This window comes from Lissotriton vulgaris, chromosome 9 (genome assembly GCF_964263255.1).
Source record: "Lissotriton vulgaris chromosome 9, aLisVul1.2, whole genome shotgun sequence".
NCBI classification, from domain to species: domain Eukaryota; kingdom Metazoa; phylum Chordata; class Amphibia; order Caudata; family Salamandridae; genus Lissotriton; species Lissotriton vulgaris.
This window is the reverse complement of record NC_141697.1, coordinates 265,176,629-265,196,518: the sequence shown is the minus strand read 5'-3', so window position 1 is coordinate 265,196,518 and position 19,890 is coordinate 265,176,629. Positions and strand designations below refer to the sequence as shown.

Here is a 19,890-nt window from a genome sequence, read left to right as displayed (position 1 = left end):
TGTTTGAAACGCTAAGGCGTTTTGGCTTCCCAGACCCCTTGTTGAAATGGGTAAGATTACTCTACGTGGAACCCTCGGCTCGTGCACGTACTGGCCGCTATATATCGGATAGTTACCCTATATACAGAGGCACCCGGCAGGGCTGTCCCCTGTCTCCGATTTTGTTTGTTTTAGCGTTGGAGCCCTTGGCCATAACCCTTCGGACGCATGGAGAACGGCGGGGTATATTAATAGGGGGAACACATCACCTCATTTCTATCTATGCGGACGACATCTTGTTGTATTCACGTGACCTAGAGGAGGATCCCACTGAAATGGCGGACGTGTTTTGCCGCTTTGAGAAAGTGTCTGGATTAGCCATTAATCCAGGCAAATCCAATGGTTTTTACTTTAGAGACCGGCCGTGCCCCCCCATCTCCACTTTGGGGAATATCAAATCCCAGTGGCACAGAATACTTTCAAATACCTGGGCATACAGGTGTACAGAAAGTCGGAGGATCAGATTGAGGGTAATATCCGGAGAGCCATTACCGGACTCCGCAGCAGTGTGGGGTTCTGGACGTCCCTGCCCCTATCCATTATGGGCAGAATCGATATTTACAAGATGGTCATGCTCCCCCGCATGCTGTATTATTTCGTCAATCTGCCCGTCATTCTCCCGCAACAGATATTTAACACGCTGAACACGATCCTGATAACTCTCATCTGGGGTACGGGGCATAGGCGTATCAGTTTCCGAAAGTTACAACTGGGGACCAGATTGGGAGGCCTAGGAGTGCCTGATCTTAGAGAGTCAACTCCAGTGGCTCGCAAGGTGGGTAGCGAGTAGACACCTCCACGAAATAGACTTCATGACAGACCGGTTGGAGCGGGGAGAATTACATTCTTTATTGCTGCCTAGGGGTCGAATCCCCCCGGACTGCCACCCCCTGTTGAGCACAGCCCTGATGTGCTGGAAGAAGGCGCTGGCATACACCTCAAATACAGTACCCTTTGCGGAGAATATCCCCCTGTTAGGTATCCCATCAAAGCAGGGCAGACTTACACAATACAGACTACGACCCTGGGTAGAGACTGGAGTGGAGGAGGTAGGTGCCTTCTTTGGGGACGACATCCTGATGGACCACGAATCCTTCCTGCAGGCCACGGGGGCCCCCCAGAGACTGTACCTGCTACACGCTGCGGTGTCCCACTACATAAGACCCACTTGGGCCCCAAAGAGGCTTCAACCCACGAGACACACATTGGTCCACTTAATATACCACATGGGAAATGGAGGCCACCGAGTACGATGGCTATACATGGGGATAAGGGAACATGCTGCAATCCCACTCAACACACTTAGAGACACATGGACACAGGACAGGGGAGGGGTACTGACGGATAAAGCTTGGCTGACGATACTTGAGCATCCCAGGAGGGTGTTGAGGAACGTCAAATTTAAATTTATACAGGCCATGATACTACATAGGGCGTATCTTACCCCACAAAGATTGCATAGAATGTTTCCCGACTCCCCCCACTGCTGCCCACGCTGTAAAGCAGATGAAGCTGGCTTCCTCCATATGGTATGGGCATGTCCACATCTGAGTAGTTACTGGGGAGAAATTTGTCAGACACTGCGTGCTGTGACCTCCCTTCCGGTCCCAGAGGATGCATTATATTGCTTGGTGGGGTCCCGGAAAAGGTCTAAAAAACAAAAAGCTGAGCTGAAATTCCTAGATCTGGCCCTGTTATTAGCGATAAGGGTCATTACGATGAGGTGGAAGTCACCCAGAACGCCCAGGGTATCTATATGGCAGTCTGAGATGCTGAAGTGGGGCAGGGCGGAGAGCGCAGTGTTTAGACGGGAGGAGACGAGAGGGCAAAGAAAGTATCCTATAGCGCAGGATTGGGAGGTTATGCTGTTGGAACTGGAGGAGACGGAGATGGTAATTTCACAGACGGAGGGGGTGTGAATGGAAGTACGGTACGGGGTCTGCTGACGCGAATGATACCGGTAACCAATGCCCGCTGGAGTGGGGGTGTTGTTCCTGAGAATCTAATTTGTTCTGTTCTGGTCTGACCCGCTACGACGGAGTGGTATAGTATGGACTAAATTTGGTCTGGAGACGTACGGGGCTAGGGTGGGAGTTGTGGGGAGGGGGGAGGATCAGGGGTTTTGATCCTTTAGTTTGTTGATAATTAAACTTGTTGCAGAAGCACTATGCAATGTACCAATGGCCGTGCAAGCACTTTCATAGAAATGTAGATTGGGGAAGGTTATAGTGTAAATGTACCCCTGTATTTCTTTATCTGCTGCTTTTATACCGTATTGGGCTTGTACATGACCGCATTGATGGGTTGGGAAGAAAATGTGGAAAAGACTGTACTATGGAATGTGAATGGCTTGACAGATTGGTGCCCATACTGTGCAGTTGTGAATAAAGAGTTTAAAAAAAAAAAAAAAAAAGGGAGATGTCTAGAGCTATGCATGCCACCACATACTCACCGAGCCATGATTAGCACTACCCGTAGTACCAACTGGATTTTATTCATTGTTAAGTGATGCAGAGAACCCTGGCTAGAAGTGCATAAGATAATTTCTTAAACTGTTTTGGAGGGAAACGTTCTGCAAATGACTCAATGCTGATCCAGCGAAATATGACAGTGACAGAATAGGAATAAACATGCATTTTGGCACTTTTCTTTATTTATAAAGTTTTATATAGCGCGTTGCTTATCCTAGGACTTTGCTTCCTTATCTAGAATTGGGGACACTGACAATGACTTGCCACAGCCAAAAGCAGCTGTGATCACAGAATACTGTGCTGAAAGCTTCTCCATCACCATAAAGTATAGAGCCCACTGCTTTTTTTCTGCATTTGGGATCCAACGTTATTGCCACTCCAGTTGCAGAAAGTAGGTTCATCCATGTTTAAACTGACTACACATTAACAGATTGCCCTATATCCAAAATGAGGTCTGTTGAGGCTTATACACCAAGAGTAGAGGTCAGTCTAGTAGTATTGGGCTCAGAGGGCATAACTAAGTGCAAAGCCTATGATGCCTTATACACGGATGCTTCAAAATACCTTTCTAGGTGTGACTGATCCCGAACACCATAGGACCCACTATCAGTGTCAATTTTCTGTCCTAGCCTTCTTTTTAGAGGATTTTTCCTTGAACAGGAGGCTGTTTCGCTGATTAAGGGAATGGTTCTGGAGCAAGGTTTAAAACAAGATCTGGGATGACCAATTCCAAACCAGATTTTTAGTGTAACCCATTAGTATATGATTTAAATTTGGAGTGGTGTGGCTCACTGGTTAGAGGCGGCAGACCCGGAAGCAGAGGACGGCCCGGGACCAGGGTTTAATTCCCGACGCGGAAGGGTCGTGGACCAGGGTTAGCGGACTCGATAATTCTCGCCTCGGTGCCTACTCTAACCAGGGATCACACTCGGCAACTCTGGGCATTAGCTTGCCTCATCTCCACAACGGCCCCCCACATACGCCGGGGATGCCTGGTTTCACCTTGGAGATACCCAGTAGGGTCCATCTCACAGGGAAAGCCAGGACGGGTTCCCCAGCGGTCTACAGCACGGAGATACCCCATGTGGGGTGATTCATGCGCTTTACAAGACATCATTACATTACATTACATTACAATACTTGTATATAAGTGTATCAGTATGTAACTGAGATGAATGACGATTCTAAAGAACCTAAATCATTTGGTGATGGAGTCTGAGCATGGCATTTCTTTAAGGAGCTGAACAGAACTGAAAATAACTCCTCTGGAAGAGGAGAAATGTATTCAGATGGGTAAAATTCCAGCCGTAAGTAAGACTGCAAAGTTTGGAAGAAGACTGAAGTTCAACCTCCACTACTGGATAAAGTGAGGTTCTTGATAGAAATCATATGTGCAGATCTACAGCAGTCTTACAACGTGTGCTCCTTATTCCACTCTCCTTTATTCTTGTAAGTTTCTATGATGCACAGAAAGAGCATCCAAGGCAGGTCCTTGTACAAAATACTGTTCTTTTACAATTCGAAGCAAGGACCAGTGAGAGGTTTGGATACTTACAGGCTACCCGGTGCAAGAGCACCAGACTGATCAACACCAGGATGGGCAAAGCATGGCCATAGAGCAAGTCATACCTACACTATGAAGGAAAGGAGTTGGCATAGGCCTATGAACCATCTTGGAGGGTTTGGCTCACGACCTAGACCTACCCCCGGAATGCTCGGAGTCAAACCCATGATGTTCACAAGCAGGCACACGGAACCAAAGTACTATAATAACCCTACCAGGCGTGAATAGAGCATTCGTATAACAGTTTCTCGTGTTTTTTTTTTCCAACAACTCTACTTGCAGGTGCATGCTAATGAAGGGTCTATCTCCTGAGTTCATGATTGAGGCCCACAGAATACGGAACGAGGTCCTTCCATCAGTACCACTAGTTGATGTTGAAATTAATACCATGCATAGCCCCACATCCCTTTTAACAAGATGAGATGGTGGTTCCTACCACAAAGGCGATTTCCACATGTGTCCCTGGTACTTCTTTTTCCTTAAAGAGGAGGCTCCTTATTACCGACCTCTGTTAGCTTCCCACAAAGAATGGACATGAACTCACTGAACGGAAGTGCCCTATAGAAGACACACACAATTTGTATAGATCACCTGACAAGAAGAAACCACCACAAGAAGCGTTTTCAGGTTGTACCCGTGCTGCAGGCATCCCCTACGAGTTTGGGGAAAAGGAGACCAAGATCGACAAAGTGCATCACACACAAAACATACAGCACAGGCTGCATCAGTGCAGGCCTTCCTCACTAAGACAATAGGTGCAGCACAATCACCATCAGTAAAAACTTTAATAACATGCATGCGGGTACAGCACAGGCAGCAGGAGAGCATCTTGTCCTCGCGTTGAAAGAAAAAGTGCAGCACAGGCACCAGTAGTGCAGGTTTTACCCATGCAAAAGCCTATGTACTGCAAAGACAACAGCAAATAAAGCATCCCTGCATTAACTAACACACACTAACACACACACAGACAAACACACACTTGTGCAGCTGTTACCTGTCCTCGGCCCCTGTCTGCACTGCCTTCTTCAGTTTCTTTGATATATCTTTCTTAGTAACTGTGAAAGAGGGAACTTCAGCTTTGGATCTGGCAAAGATAACTTCGTGAGCATTTAATGCACCTGAAACAATGAAAATAACTAGCTTGTAACCATGTCAGGCGTTGACTTTTCTTCCTTATGAGCGACAACCAACCAAGTAGGAATTATAGTGCCAAATAGTTAAGGGGCAACAAGTACTACTGTTATAACCATAGAAACTAGACATTATTGAGAATACTGAGAAAACCATGTGCAGAAGACCGCATAGGAACAACTTGAGTACTACCAGTATTTTGAGCTGGTCGAACACCAGATTGCACTGCGACTGTGTCACTTTGGCAGCATTGGTTCTGATGGATACTGGTTGCAAATTGCAGATTCTTTATTCTTGAAATATCCTAGCTTCAGCCTGGGTCCCTAAATTATTGCAATTGCTTCCACTGCATCAGGGCAACAATTAAGCCCCAGAATTTTGCACTCGTGTTGTGAAACGTTGACCAGGTGTGACGCCACCTAGTATGGGGTATCAAATGTAAGTTCAGTTGTTTGGTGCATGACAGATTTTTAGGAAACCACATACAATAAACGTGCATACCATAATTGTAGATGGAAGCAATTTACATAGTTGATTGGTATCCTGCATATGTGAGCAGGGATGTGGCACTCCTGGACCGATGCTGGACATCTTGAGGACTGTTAGGGGAAATGGAGAGGACTGCAAGGAGAGATTGAGGGACAAGGTATATACAGGATAAACCCGGTTTTCCATCAAAACTCATGTTAGTATAGTGTAGTCCAGTCCACTAGTTATAAAGCACTCCATCCAGTGAGGCATCCAGGTGTTCTGCGACAACTACTGGGCAGTATTGAAGAACAGCACTGTATAAAGTTGTCAGAACTCTAAACACAACTAGCGAGGCAACACGTAGAAAATTGAGCTTTTGCAAGAATGGGTTTAAATGGGAATAACGATGATCTCACACCATCATCCCATTCTCATGAATGAATTTGCATACTCTTCACTCTCACTCTAATCTTACTTGAAGCCCACAGTAAAAGTCAATTACAGTGACTAAATGAGAGGCAGTAATGGCTCTCGCAATAGATGCCTCAAGTTTCTCCTCCAAAGAAGGGTGCAGATTGACAAGAATTTGCTGCTAGAAACCACAGTTCTTTGTTGAGTGGTTGTTTTTGGTTTGTTATGCCAGATTTTATTTTTCAAATGGTCAAAGAAGTCAACGAGGTGTATTACCTTTTGTAATATAGGGATACCACTGATGCCAGGCATCTTCTGGATATGTTATGTACCGAGTGTCGCCATTATGTGAGCCTATCCCTGTAATGAGCAGCTCTGTTTCTCTTTGTTCAAGGATAGAAATGTTGTGCCATCCATGATGCTTGAAGTAAATTAACAGCTAGTGAAGTTCCTATAACATCGTTTAATGGATAATAATATTCTTTGCCTTACAAATATTCCTCATTAATATCCAACAAGCTCCCACAACGTATATGAAACCAATCATCTTCTAAACAAAGCTTATATCTGGCACGAGAGTAATGACATTAATGCTTTACATTTGTATGAATGTGAAACCAAGTCGACCCGTTTCAACTCTTTGTCTGCATTCTTGAGACCACCATCTTTAAGGACACAGCAATGGCTCCTTTGACCCTGGCATAATGTGAATTGAATCCAGCTACTCTTACCTTCCACTCAGCATGCCTTGATGCAGAACACTATCCATGGGGACATTTTTCATTTTGTAACAGCCACACCCTTTGAGGCGTCGAAAGGAGTCTGTTCCTCCTCTATTCGCAAGACCTGAAATTTAAACGGCCGGTTACTGTCTTTGTGCTCAACCTGTGCAGTCTACCAATTAGTTTTAATTGGTATATCCCAGGCAGGACGTGACGGTCCGCAACGGCCAAAGCTGCTGTGGTCCCCGGGTTGAAAGGATCCTCCTGGGAAGGCAGAAGCTTTGTGATCGGTACCGCAAAAGCATGGAACTCCCTTCCAATGCTTATCAAAACCATGACGGAACTGCTAGCCTTCAGGAAAGCCCTGAAAACTTGGCTATATAACACTGATTGAGGTTTTCTTCTAACTGTTAGCAAAGCTAGCGCCAAGACACCTCCAGGTATTTGTGCGCTCTAGAAGTCTATTTAACATAGCATGGCAGTCAATTCCACACCGTATATGTATTCAGGAAGGAGAAAACTGGCAACTGAATAGATTGGTTAAAGTGACATTTCTTTATGACCTCTGGAAGAAAAAAACGGATTTATTCTAACGAATATTTTGTCCTAAGAAAAGAAACAATGTGGGAAAATACTACCACCAGGATAATGCAAAGCCTAGTACTTTACACCACACCTTGGCAACTACTAACATACAGAAGCCACCAAATGTGCACAACCCTAGTTGAGAACCCATTGAGCTGTGACACCTGGCACTGGAGGAAGAAGATGCACCATTCCTTTCCGAAACAGGAAAACTGCATGAATCTAATCAGGCTTCCTAAAAAAACACAATGTGGTAACATAAAATGTATTGTTGGTTACGTTACAAAGAAAGCAAGATAGAGGGCGGCTTTTAATTTATCTAGTGCCTCTGACTACACTATCAGCAGAACCTTATCCATCTGCATACAAATGTCTTGTCCTCAGTTGCCTGCATCTACATATTAAGCTGCAAAGAACACTCTTTGAGGTATATGCTTGTTGCTGATGTTACTAGTCACAAGTTTTCATCCTGGCAAGGCCAACTCAGAATTCTATGCTTATGAGATCAGAAATCCGGTTCCAATAAATTGGGCAATAGCAACTCAAGTTATTTACAGTGTTTAGAAAAAAACAGAAGTGTGGTATGAATGCTATATAAACTAAGTTACCATTCGTAATTTTCTCTGATAAACCTTAGTCAGCAATATCAACCTTTCAGATGCCCAGCATGAATCTATAGGCTGCCGAGAGCTAGGTTCAACAACTGACCTCTTCCGAGACAAAAGACAGGGAAACACCGGTAGCCTGAACAACTTCACCCTTGCAGAGTACGTATGCCTAAAACACCCTTCAAAACCAAATCTGAACCCATTCAGAGCTACCGGAAACATTATTGTACGGGATTACCTACAGCCATCCAAGACCATGTGTTTAATTGAAAAAGGCAGAAGGCATATATTAGACTGAACATCCAAGGTTCAGAATTGCATTCTTAGAGCACTCCTCCTTGGGCACTCATGAGAGAAAGACATGAGGCACTCTCTTCTGGTGAGTCACAAAAAGATCCACTGATGGATACCAACACATGCTGATATGATTTAAAAAGAATAATAGTGACTTACCTGTAATCTGTGGTTCTCCAGTATTGGTGTCTTTCATAGATTCCCATGCCTGAATCATTCCCCGTCGTCGGAGTGGGAGTCCCACGGTACATAAAAAAGCAATAATATGCCATAATAACATAGGAAAAAAACAGTAATTCCCAACCAGGAAGTAAAGTAGCCCAAGCTACAGGAGAAAAAACTTCCACACTCATGACTATCTTAGTCATTTAGTATAGCCCAAACTGCAGCCAATCAGGCGACAGCACCCACCAGAAGGTTCTCCCCAGAGGCTCAGGCTCTCAGATTTTATCACAAGGAGTGATGGTAACCAATGTAGCCTAAGAGCCTCTGAGGGGAGGTGGGCGGGTTGCATGTGAATCTATGAAAGACACCAATACTGGAGAGCCACAGATTACAGGTAAGTTACTATTGTTCTTCTCCAGTATTAGGGGTGTCTTTCATAGATTCACATGCCTGAATCAGAGTAGATAGCAGTACATACCCGTGTTCGGAAGACGCTATTTGTAGCATAAGCTTGTAAACATGAGGTGCACATAACCATGATATATATATATATATCACACATTACTAAAAGCATGATAAAATGCAGTTACTTGAGCATGTGCATAATAATAATAAGCATAACAAGTGTCTGACAGCAGTAAGAGGAGGAGAGAAACAGAGGCTCACCTTATTTGAAAAGATTACGCAGAACTGTTTGACCCACTGAAGCATCGGTCTCGCTGGCTGCATCCAAACAGTAGTGTTTGGTGAAAGTATGCTGACTGGCCCAGGTTGTCGCTCTGCAGATGTGCTGGAGAGGGACTCCAGCAAAAAGAGCCGTTGAGGAAGACACTGCCCTTGTAGAGTGTGCTCTTGGAGCTGCTTGTAAAGGTCGTCCTGCTTGTGTATGACAAAAGTCAATAGCTGCAGAGATCCATCTTGCAATTGTTTGCTTAGATACTGCTTGGCCTGTACGAATCTACCATAGGTGATGAACAGTTGATCAGATTTGCGTAAAGTAGATGTTCTTTGTAAATAGAATTTTAACCATCTCTTAATGTCCAGTGTATGCAATGCCCTTTCCGCAGGGGATTGTGGGTTAGGAAAAAATGTCTTTAAGATGACAGGCTCATTCAGGTGGAAGTCCGAAGGCACCTTAGGTATGAATTTCCGATTCGTGCTGAGCACTACTGAGTCATTTGCGAACTGTAAGAAAGGAGGATGGACTGTGAAAGCTTGAATATCACTGACTCTTCTAGAAGAAGTCAAAGCCAGTAATAGTGACACCTTCCACGTAAGGAACTTCAAATTGGCTCTGTGGATAGGTTCAAAAGGATGGCGCATGAGTTGCGCTAACACTACATTGAGATGCCACGATGGTGGTGGACGACGTACCAGAGGAAACATTCTGAAAAGCCCTTTGAAGAATTGTTGTATAATTCTTGAGGAGTAAAGAGAAGTGGACCCATCTTGTCGGTATCTTGAAATCGCTGCCAGGAAAACCCTTAGGGTTGCATGAGACAATCCCGATCTTGCCAGATGCAAGAAAAAAGGTAAGATTTGTTCTTGCTTAGCCAAAAAAGGATGACCTCCAGCTGAACGACGCCAGATACAGAAGCGTTTCCATTTGAGTCTGTATGTCTTTATTGTAGCAGGTGCTCTTGCTAGTACCTCTTTGCAATCTGCAGGGATGTTTAGATGGGCGAATTCAAAGTACTCAGGCGCCAGGCCGCTAACCTCAGAGATGTCGGGTCCGGATGGTAAATCGGACCGTCCTGGATGGTGAGTAGATCCGGAATTGGACGCAACTGAATTGGTTCGCACTCTGATGGGAGAAGGAGCTCGGTGAACCAGTATTGGCGAGGCCATCTGGGGGCAATAAGAATCAGCCGACACGGTTCTTTCTTCATCTTCCGCAGAACTCTGGGAACCAACGGTATCGGTGGAAAAGCGTAAGCATATATTTGAGACCAGTTGATCGAAAACACATTCCCCTGAGAGTCTTTGTGGGTATGCCAACTTGCAAAGAGGTCTAGATCTGGATGACCCCACTGCCGAAAGATCCAATCCACCTTTTGTTGATGAAGCTCCCACTCGTGAGTGGACACTGTCGTCCTGCTGAGGGTGTCCGCAAGAACGTTCTCCGTTCCCAGTACATGAACCGCCAGAAGATTGATTCTATGACGTATTGTCCATGCCCATAGCTCCTGGGCCTCCTGAGACAAAAGAGACGATCTTGTCTCTCCCTGTTTGTTGACAGTGCATATTTGTTGTATTGTCTGTGCGAACCAATACAGTGGCTCCTTGAATGAGTGCTCGAAATGATTTGAGAGCAAGAAGATGGCTCTCAGCTCCAACAGATTGATGTGCCAACGTTTCTGCTGAGGGCTCCATTTGCCACTGATTGTCAGTCCCTGAAGATGAGCTCCCCAACCTTCGAGGGATGCGTCTGTGGTGATTGTAAAGTTTGGTGCATCCTGAAGGAACGCGCAATCCTGTTGCAGATTCTTTTTTTGTATCCACCAAAGAAGGGAAAACCGAATGCGAGGGGTGATCTGAATGAGGTCCTCGAATGAACCGGAGACCTGCAGCCATTGAAGACTGAGCTCTTCCTGAAGAGGACTCATTCTGAGTCGGCAATTCGGTATCAAAAGAATGCATGACGATATCATCCCGAGAAAGGATTTGAACCGTCGGACTGAAACTGACTTTTTTGAAAGTAGATTCCAAGCCAAGGCCTGGATTCTGTTCTGTCTCTCGTCTGACACGAAGGCTTGGAGCAGCTGAGTGTCTAAGGTTGCTCCTAAGAAAGCTCATCTTCGGGATGGTACCAACTGGGACTTGCTGACATTGATGAAAAGACCCAGAGATTGAAAGAGAGCTAGACACTTCTGCAAATGGTTGTCTTTGTCTGCGTAAGAACTGGCCTTGATAAGGCAGTCGTCCAAATATGGAAATATTTGTATTCCCTCCAGCTCGAGGTGTGCTGCTACCGGAGCCAGGACCTTTGTAAATACTCTGGGTGCCGAGCTCAGCCCAAAGGGAAGGACCTTGAACTGATAATCCCTGCCAGCCACTCTGAATCGCAGGAACTTTCTGTGACGAGGTAAGATGAGGATGTGGAAATACGCATCTTGGAGATCCAAGGTGGTCATGTAGTCTCCAGCCGAAAGGAGATGCAATATTTCTTGTAGCGACAACATTCTGAACATTAGCTTCTTCAAATATTTGTTTAGGGCACGGAGATCCAGAATTGGACGCCACTCTCCGGATTTCTTCTTTACCAGAAAGAATCTGGAGTAGAATCCTGCTCCTCTCAGAATCTGAGGAACCTTCTCGATTGCTCCTTTCTTCAACATCAAATTGATTTGGGCAAACAGTTCTTTTAGATGAGCTGGAGGTGGGCCCTTTGGGGGAACGTTTGGAGGAAACTGTTTGAATTCGAGGGCATGGCCCTTGGCCACGATGTCCAGTCCCACCTGTCCGATGTTATCGATGACCATTTTGAGTAGAATTTTGATATTTGTCCTCCAATTTTTATGTGAGATTGGGGCAGTAGCGGTGGCTGGTGATAAAGTTAATTGTCGTTTATCCTTCCCGGGGTAGGCCGGTTTCTTTTTGTTCTGTGAATAATTAGTGTTTTGTTGGCCGTAGGACTGATAACGCTGGTTTTGGTAGCGTTGATTCCCCTGCCCGTAGGAGGACTGTTGATCCGCCTGTTAGAGGACGATCCACGTCCTCTCGCTCCTCGAAAGGGCAGCTTACGAAATTGGAGGGTGCCCAAGGATTTAGCAGTCTCTGTGTCCTTTTTGATTGTCTGCAGGGCTTCTTCCACTTGCGGACCAAACAGAAACTCTTCGTCATAAGGCATATCCAAAACCTTTGTTTGCACTTCCTGATGGAACGAAGTAGAACACAGCCAACCTTGTCTGCGTAAGACAGCAGCACCTGCCAATTGCCTGAAACCAGTTGAGGCCACATCAACAGCCGAGTCAATGATCTCAGCCGAGATCCTTTCACCTTCCTGCAGGATTTTCTGAGCTTCAGACTTAGAGGATTCTGGAAGTAAGTTGACATATGGTGAGATATCCGACCACATTTGTCGGTCATATCTGCCCAGGATGGCCAATGAGTTGGCAGCTCGGAGTGTGGTAGCCGCCATTGTTGACACGCGTTTACCAATGGCATCCAAGCGTCTGCCGTCTCTATCCGGTGGGGCTGCAATTGGAGATGAAGGGTTTCTAGATCTCTTTTGTGCAACTTGAACGATGACTGAATCCAGTTTCGGTTGTCCTATAAGGCAAGCAGGGGACTTTTCAGGAGCCTTATAGTTTTTATCAATCCTTGGCAGAACCGGAGGTATGGAAGCCGGAGTAGACATAACTTTAATTCCCTCCTTCCAGATGAAATCTATGATAGGTAAAGACGTGGCTTGCTTCCTTGGCTGGTCTTTAAAATCATATAGAAAGCATTCCTGCTCTGTATGCTCCATGTTAATGTGGAAGCGCTTCGTAGCCCGCTCCATTAAAAGGTGGAAACCATCCACGTCCACCGGAGGTGAATCAGAGGTAGCCGGTGGTGAAGGAGAAGGAGTTTGCACTTGGTAATCCTCCCACTCCAACATCAATGAACAGTCATCGACTTCTCCTTCTTCTCTTTCTTCTTAGTCAGAAGAATGTTGTTCGTCCGGCTGATTGGACGATGCAGCTGGAGGAGACTTTGGGGGTCTGAAATCAAGTCTAGGTGTTTGCACCACAGGTGTAGGAGGTACAGAGCCTTTTGACTCGGATGGCGGAAAACGCCTGTAATCGTCATCCAGCATGCATTGAAGGTTGGTAAGCAATGCTATTGGTACCTGAGCTGAGGGAACATTGGTCACAGGCAAATGCACTTGCTCAGGTGAATGCTGATCTTCTTGATAGTCCTCCTGATATTTAATGTTTAATTCGGAAGGACTTGTCGCCGTTCCAAATGTTTCCTCAATAACAGAATCCTCCTCACGGTCTTCAGAATCCTGTAACTTGTCTAGAACCTGTAGGGATACCCTTTGCGGTGAAATGTGTAGAGGATATAAAGGTTCTATACTAGAACCATGCCTCTGAAGTAAAGACGGCTTTGGTGTCGACAAAAAAGCCGTAGAGGGCGACCAAACTTGCAGAGTGGTACAAGAAAATAGTTGTGGCGGGGGCTCCACCAAAGGTCTCGTTGACCTGAGTTTGGTGGCAGACGTCGACGAGTTATCATCGTCGACGGTGGTGTCTCCGTTGACGACTGTGTCTTCGTCGACGACGGTGTCTTCGTCGACGACTGTCTTCGTCGACGACGGTGTCTTCGTTGACGATGGTGTCTTCGTCGACGGTGTGGTAGCTGTCAACGAGCTCATCGACGATGGTTTCTTCGTCGACGGAAAAACAAGCGTCGATGATGACGTTGACGAAGGAAACGTCAATGGAATCTTCTTTATGTTGACCGTCGTTGAGGCGCCGACAACGGCAGAAGAAGAAGACTCTGCCGTCGACGAGATAGGTCTAACAGTAACATAGACCATCGTCGGCGATGAAGACGCTGTTGACAGAATCATCTCAGGCTTAGGAGAAGAAAAGGTTACTGTAGACGTGGACGTAGCGTCGACGGAGATCTTCGTCGATGACGGAGTCAACTACGGCATCGTCGACGACAGGGTAGGTTTCTGAGGTAAAGTCTTTTTAGAAGATGTTTGAGGCAATTTCTTGGTAGATCTTCTCTGGGGCGTAGATGAACCATTTTTCTCCTTAACAGGGGGAATAGCCTTAGATGTGGAAGGCATCTCAGACCCCTTAGTAGGTTGCTCTTTCCTTACAACCTTTGCCCCAAGAGAAGATAATACCTCCTCAGCAGCTCTCTTCCTAGAGGCTGAAGTAGACCCAGAGGCAATACTGCCTACCTCAGAAGCAGGATAATCTGTATCCTTGAGCTTTTGTAGCCACAAAAGCAGGCGGCCCTCTCTGTCCCTGAGGGTCTTCTGAGGGAAGGTCCTACAGATCTTGCAGTCCTTCACTTGATGTTCAGGATACAGGCAATAGGTGCACTTCTTGTGGGGATCTTCTTTAAACAGCTGGAGCTTACCACAAGTGTTACAAGGCCTGAATAAAGATTTCTTAGAAGAAGACATCTACAAAACTAGATTCCAGAAGGAAAATAGAGAAGTACTGAGCAGAGCTCAGGGAGACTCCATTCACATGACGCGCGGTAGAAAATCTGAGAGTCTGCGCCTCTGGGGAGAACCTTCTGCTGGGTGCTGTCGCCTGATTGGCTGCAGTTTGGGATATACAAAATGACTAAGATAGTCATGAGTGTGGAAGTTTTTTCTCCTGTAGCTTGGGCTACTTTACTTCCTGGTTGGGAATTACTGTTTTTTTCCTATGTTATAATGGCATATTATTGCTTTTTTATGTACCGTGGGACTCCCACTCCGAGGACGGGGAATGATTCAGGCATGTGAATCTATGAAAGACACCCCAAATACTGGAGAACACATTTGCTTGAAACCTCCATTCCTGAGATAATGTTTGAAGCCTCCTAGGAGTAATCATTGGAACATTGCTCTGTTCTGTCAAATGAACCATATGATTATACATGCCTTTCAATATTCTCCAAAGCCATAGCATCATTGAACCCTACTTTGTGTTGCCTCCCTATTATGTACAAATGTTTCCAATGTTTGACCAATTGGTAGCTGGTCTTTAGAGGTGGGCAACTTTTGCTTTCATTTTGGTGACAACTACAGATGGTGCAGTAAATTGTCGCCTGGCAGCCAATATTTGTTTTGCTTTGTGGAATTGGCAGTTTCGTCATATACCCTACTGATGTATACAATGTATTAGTTATAGCATACAAACCTCACAGTCTCTCTGTATTCCTTTTCCAAAAGAAAGTCACCGGACTTCACAGGATCCGGCCCATTGTGGGACCTTATAGAAGTGCGGGCAGAAGAATTGAACCCACCGCAACTACCAATAAAGTATTCCCTGGAAAGGCAGGATCGAGGAGGCAGGCCGTATGGCCACAGGAAAAAGAAGCACTGTGGTGTGCCGGGGATCTCCTGGGCTGGCAGGTCTCAAGCTGGCACCGCGAACGTGGGGGAGGAGCCCCACATGACTTGCAAGGCCTACAGAGTACAGGTGAGCAGGCCTGGAATAGAGGTGGCAGAACGGATAGAGACTATTGAAGCAGGACCCCCTTGAAGGGCACAGCTGCCTGTGCTTAACACCTTGGCTGCTATGGCTTTTCCCCTCCTGTGCTGATTATTTTTGAGCCCCATTGTTCATGACGAGCTCAGCTCGTCATATGCACAGCTCAACCGTGCCTCATGGCGAGCTGAGCTCGTCATGAGCACCGAAGGGGTTAAAGGAAACTCTTCACCGGGGCGCGAGGCAGGGGGGGTCTGCACAGTAATAAGGAGGACTGCCTCGCAAAGAGATCACTTGAAAACGGGAACTGGGCCCACAAGGATAAGACACAAAGCTATGTCCTGATAACTATGCCCCCCTGCCGTCACCTACCCAGCTGGACAGTGGGCAGATTTTTCCCTCGTCTCTACGTCCTATCTTCCTCCTACCCCTTTACCCTATACCCTTACCATATCTTGCTCCATTCACCATGTCCCCTATGTTCTTTAAATGCTTTTCTTGATACTTATGTAACTTGTAACACATATAAATTGCAACATTATTGTTCCTCATGTAAAGCGCTCTGATTACTTTGTGTCTAGCCAGCGCCATATAAAACTCATTAATAAATATGTTCCCATCTAGTACTCTTTCTCTCTTTGTCTACTTCCCTAGCTCCTATCCCCTCTCCCCTGAATATCTCCCCTTGCCTGCTACACCGCCTAGCCCCCTGTCCTTTGTGTCCTTTGACTAAGCACTCCTTCTCCCCTTGTTGGGGAAAGATCCAATATTTATACTCTGGAGTCTCAGCGAACTCGCTGAGCGAGTTCACTCCGCCAAGGGAGCCACTCACAGCTGAGGTAAGGTATGGCACCCCTTGCCAAAGCACTCCCTCTCCCCTTTTTGGTGAAGGTTCCAGTTTGTAGGCCTTGGGGTCTCACAGACCCCTCTGAGAGAGTCCACTGCGTAAAGGGAGCCTCTAGCAACAGAGATAGGGAAATTATACCACTTCCCCTAGGATCACAGCTTACTGGACTTTGGACGTAGCTTTGACTCGTCTACCGGTTAGTGTCCCCGTCGCCCTCCCCCTCCTCTTTCCATGCTGTGTCTCTCACCCTCGCCTCCTCTTTCCCTACTTCATTCTCTGTCTACTTCCCCAGCTCCTACCCTCCTCTCCAGAATCTCTCCGCTTGCCTTCTTTTTCCCTTACATATATGTGCTTATTGTTTACCTCGACCTTACAAGTAACTATGTTGCTATGCTCTAATAACTGTGTAACCTTTGTAACAATGCAACCTGTAACTATGGTCTGATGCTCACGTAAATCGCTCTGATACCCCAGGGTCTAGCCAGCGCTATATAAAACCTTTAAAATAAAATAAAATAAATAAAGTCAACTTTGTCCCCTAGACGGCCGACATCTATATATCCGACAACTTACACGTCTCCACTGGCCTAAAACTACATACTGGCTGTCGGTGGATGCCTGGAGAGGGACGAACGAGGCAAAGCCCGAAATCGGACCATCTAGAGGGAGTTTGGCCGACCTTGGCGCGGCGCCTGTGGTGAAGGGGTAACGGCCGGACAAGATGGCGGCTCGGTGAACGGACCGGGGCAGAGTGCTGCATCCCATAAGGCGCAGGAGACTACCTGTATGTGCTGAGGCGCCATCGGAAATTGACACCAGCCGAACCCGGAGAGCCATCCAAGCCCGGGAGCCTGCAGGTCCGCCCGCCGGGCGAAGAGTCGGAACGCAGCGAAGGCGCCCGTGAGGTGAGGGAAAGCTGCAGGGGAGCGGATTGCGGAGGGGCTGGAGCCCGGAGGGGCATGGTGTGAGGCTTCCTCGACTGGACCAGAGAGGGACGCCGAGCCGCAAGCAGAGTGGACCGGGTGCAGTGGGCGCCGCTAAGGCTCGAGGCACACCTACCCAACATGGCGGCCGCTTCACCAGACTGACGGCCGGAGAGGACCCCTGCGATCTCCACGGCGGGAGACGGGACTTCCCTGCCCACACCGGCTGCAGCGACGAGGCGGAGGAGGTACGCGGGATTCGGCCAGAGCAGGGGTGCAGCGGACACCGGGAGCCCACCTTCACCAAGATGGCGGCCGCGACCTCGGACGCACTCGGTGAGTGAGCGGGGTGAGGAAAGGCGGCCCTGCGCACCCAGCCGCACAGAAGCCGGTGGTGGGGTGCGTCCAACCTGCAACGGGGGAAGACTGTGGCAGATACCCTCCCCCCCCCACCCCCCCCCCCACTCTTAACGCCCTCACTGCTAACCCACGAGGGGGAGCGAGCAGGCAACACCGGCGGCCACCACGCACCAGCAGCCACGCGACCCTGAGAGAGGCGCCCCCTCACCGCTCCGAGGCCGCACTGTTGCTGAGACCAGAGTTAAGAGAGGGCCAGCCCTGTAAAGCAGCAGGGGTAGTGCGGCGCAGGGTTGGAGAGCAGGGGAGTCGGTACATTCACGCGGCACTGTCAAAGGATCCTGAGGGGGGCTGAGGCTACAACCAGCGACGGTGTGGACGGGGGCCCCAGTAGGAACCTTGCTGGACTTGCCTCTGCATAGGGGGGGCCCACCACAGCTGACTCTGAGGGGCGACGCGACACACTGGACTGAGCAGCACCGAGGCGAAGTGGGTCTGGCAGACCGGAGGGTCACTTGGAGACGCACGGCCGGAATACCCGCTACCAGATCGGCGGGGAGGGAGAGGAGCACCAACCCAATGCACCACCTTGGACGATCAGAGTGAGGTGTTAACGGGGGAATTGCCTCGTGACGGGTTGGTACTGGAGATTTGACGTACGGAGGGCTGTGCCTGGACAATCTAGATCCCTGTTGGGCGTACAACGAAGGGGCCGCCAGAAACGCTCTGCCCACATCCCTCATAGTTGGACTCCCCACTGAATCAGTGAGGATGGGGAAGGGAGACCTCCCACCCAAGCATCCCAAACAAGGCACTCTGGATCTCTTCGCGGCGCCAAGGACATCCAAGGACAACTCAGGCGCGGCAGCGGAGGGGGCCACTGACACGGACAGGCTGCTTGCAGCAATCCAGGCATCGAGATCGGATATCCAGGACTCCCGATCCGCGCTGGAGGGCAAAATTGGGGAAGTGGGCGCTGAAGTCACACTCCTGCGCCAAGATTTCAAGAACCTCTCCGCCAGAGTGACTGAGACTGAAACACGCATTGGAGAGGCTGAGGACTCGATAACCACACTTCGGAGGGAAATGGCGGAGCTCCAGGCGTCGCACAGACAGCTGCTCTGGAAGGTGGATGACGCCAAAAACAGGGCGAGACGGAACAACCTCCGATTCGTAGGATTTAGGGAGGGAATCGAGGGGAACAATATGGCATCCTTCCTGCACAGGTGGCTCACGGACACCTTCCCTGGAGCCCGTTTTTCTTCCTGCTTTGTCATCGAAAGAGCGCACAGGGCGCTCCTTGCGAAACCTCCGGAGGGCGCGAGACCCAGGCCAGTGATCGCGCGATTCCTAAACTTCGCCGACAGAGACTTAATTTTGCGGGAAGCGAGGAAAATGGGCGAAATCCGAGTTGAAAACACCAACATAATGATTTTTCCGGACTATAGTCAGGAGGTCCAGAAGCAACGGCACTCCTTTGACTCGGTGAAAGTCAAATTGAGATCATTGAACATTACGTATATGCTGCTCTTCCCAGCAAAACTCAAAGTCATCTACAAGGACAAGGCGCACTTCTTCAGCCATCCGGAGGACGCATGGCAATGGCTGGAGGAGAGACCGATCCTCAATAGTCGGGAAACGGCAGGGAGAGAGGAGCTGGTGAGGGCAGCGCAGGACAAGGCGCGGTGGAGCTCGCCAAAACAGCAGAGGAGGAGATCCCGGAGACTTTACTCGAGATACACAGGCACCCCATACCATTCCCGCACATCGGCAGGATCCAGGAGGGGGAGATCGGCATCACCCGGGACGTCGAGGACGGCTCATAGAACTCAGGAGGGGTCACGGGACCAGGCATGCTCGGAAGGGGAAGGAGACCACCTCAGGGACTCGGAGGTGGAGGACGAGGCGTCAGACACGGACCAACGCTCCTTACACCCACTGGAAACAGAGATCCGGCTGTTGGAACAGGACGTATCCGACAAACACTGCAGCACAGTACCGACAACACAAGACTCACATTCGTGAACCTGGAAGAAGTGGATGATCGGATTGTCGGCCGGGACACGGCCATGACACGCAAGTGGCCAACACCCTTTTAGTTGTTGTTTCTCTTTTCCTTTCGTTGAATCTTTTTGTGTTTTCAGGTACAGTTTA

The 19,890-nt window shown here is 48.1% G+C and overlaps 1 protein-coding gene across 5 annotated transcripts in view; it reads right to left on the bottom strand.

Annotated features, from left to right (window-relative positions):
* The window catches only part of TTLL5 (tubulin tyrosine ligase like 5), a 1,386,223-nt gene that overhangs the window by 20,428 nt on the left and 1,345,905 nt on the right, over positions 1 to 19,890 (bottom strand). For 3 of the 5 annotated variants that reach the window (XM_086937525.1, XM_086937528.1, XM_086937529.1), the window contains one exon: positions 5,069 to 5,192. The exons of the other annotated variants lie outside the window; for them this stretch is intronic. In XM_086937525.1, coding sequence (XP_086793651.1) covers positions 5,069 to 5,192 — 124 coding nt within the window. The remainder of the gene's footprint in view (positions 1 to 5,068; positions 5,193 to 19,890) is intronic. 5 annotated transcript variants of the gene reach the window in all.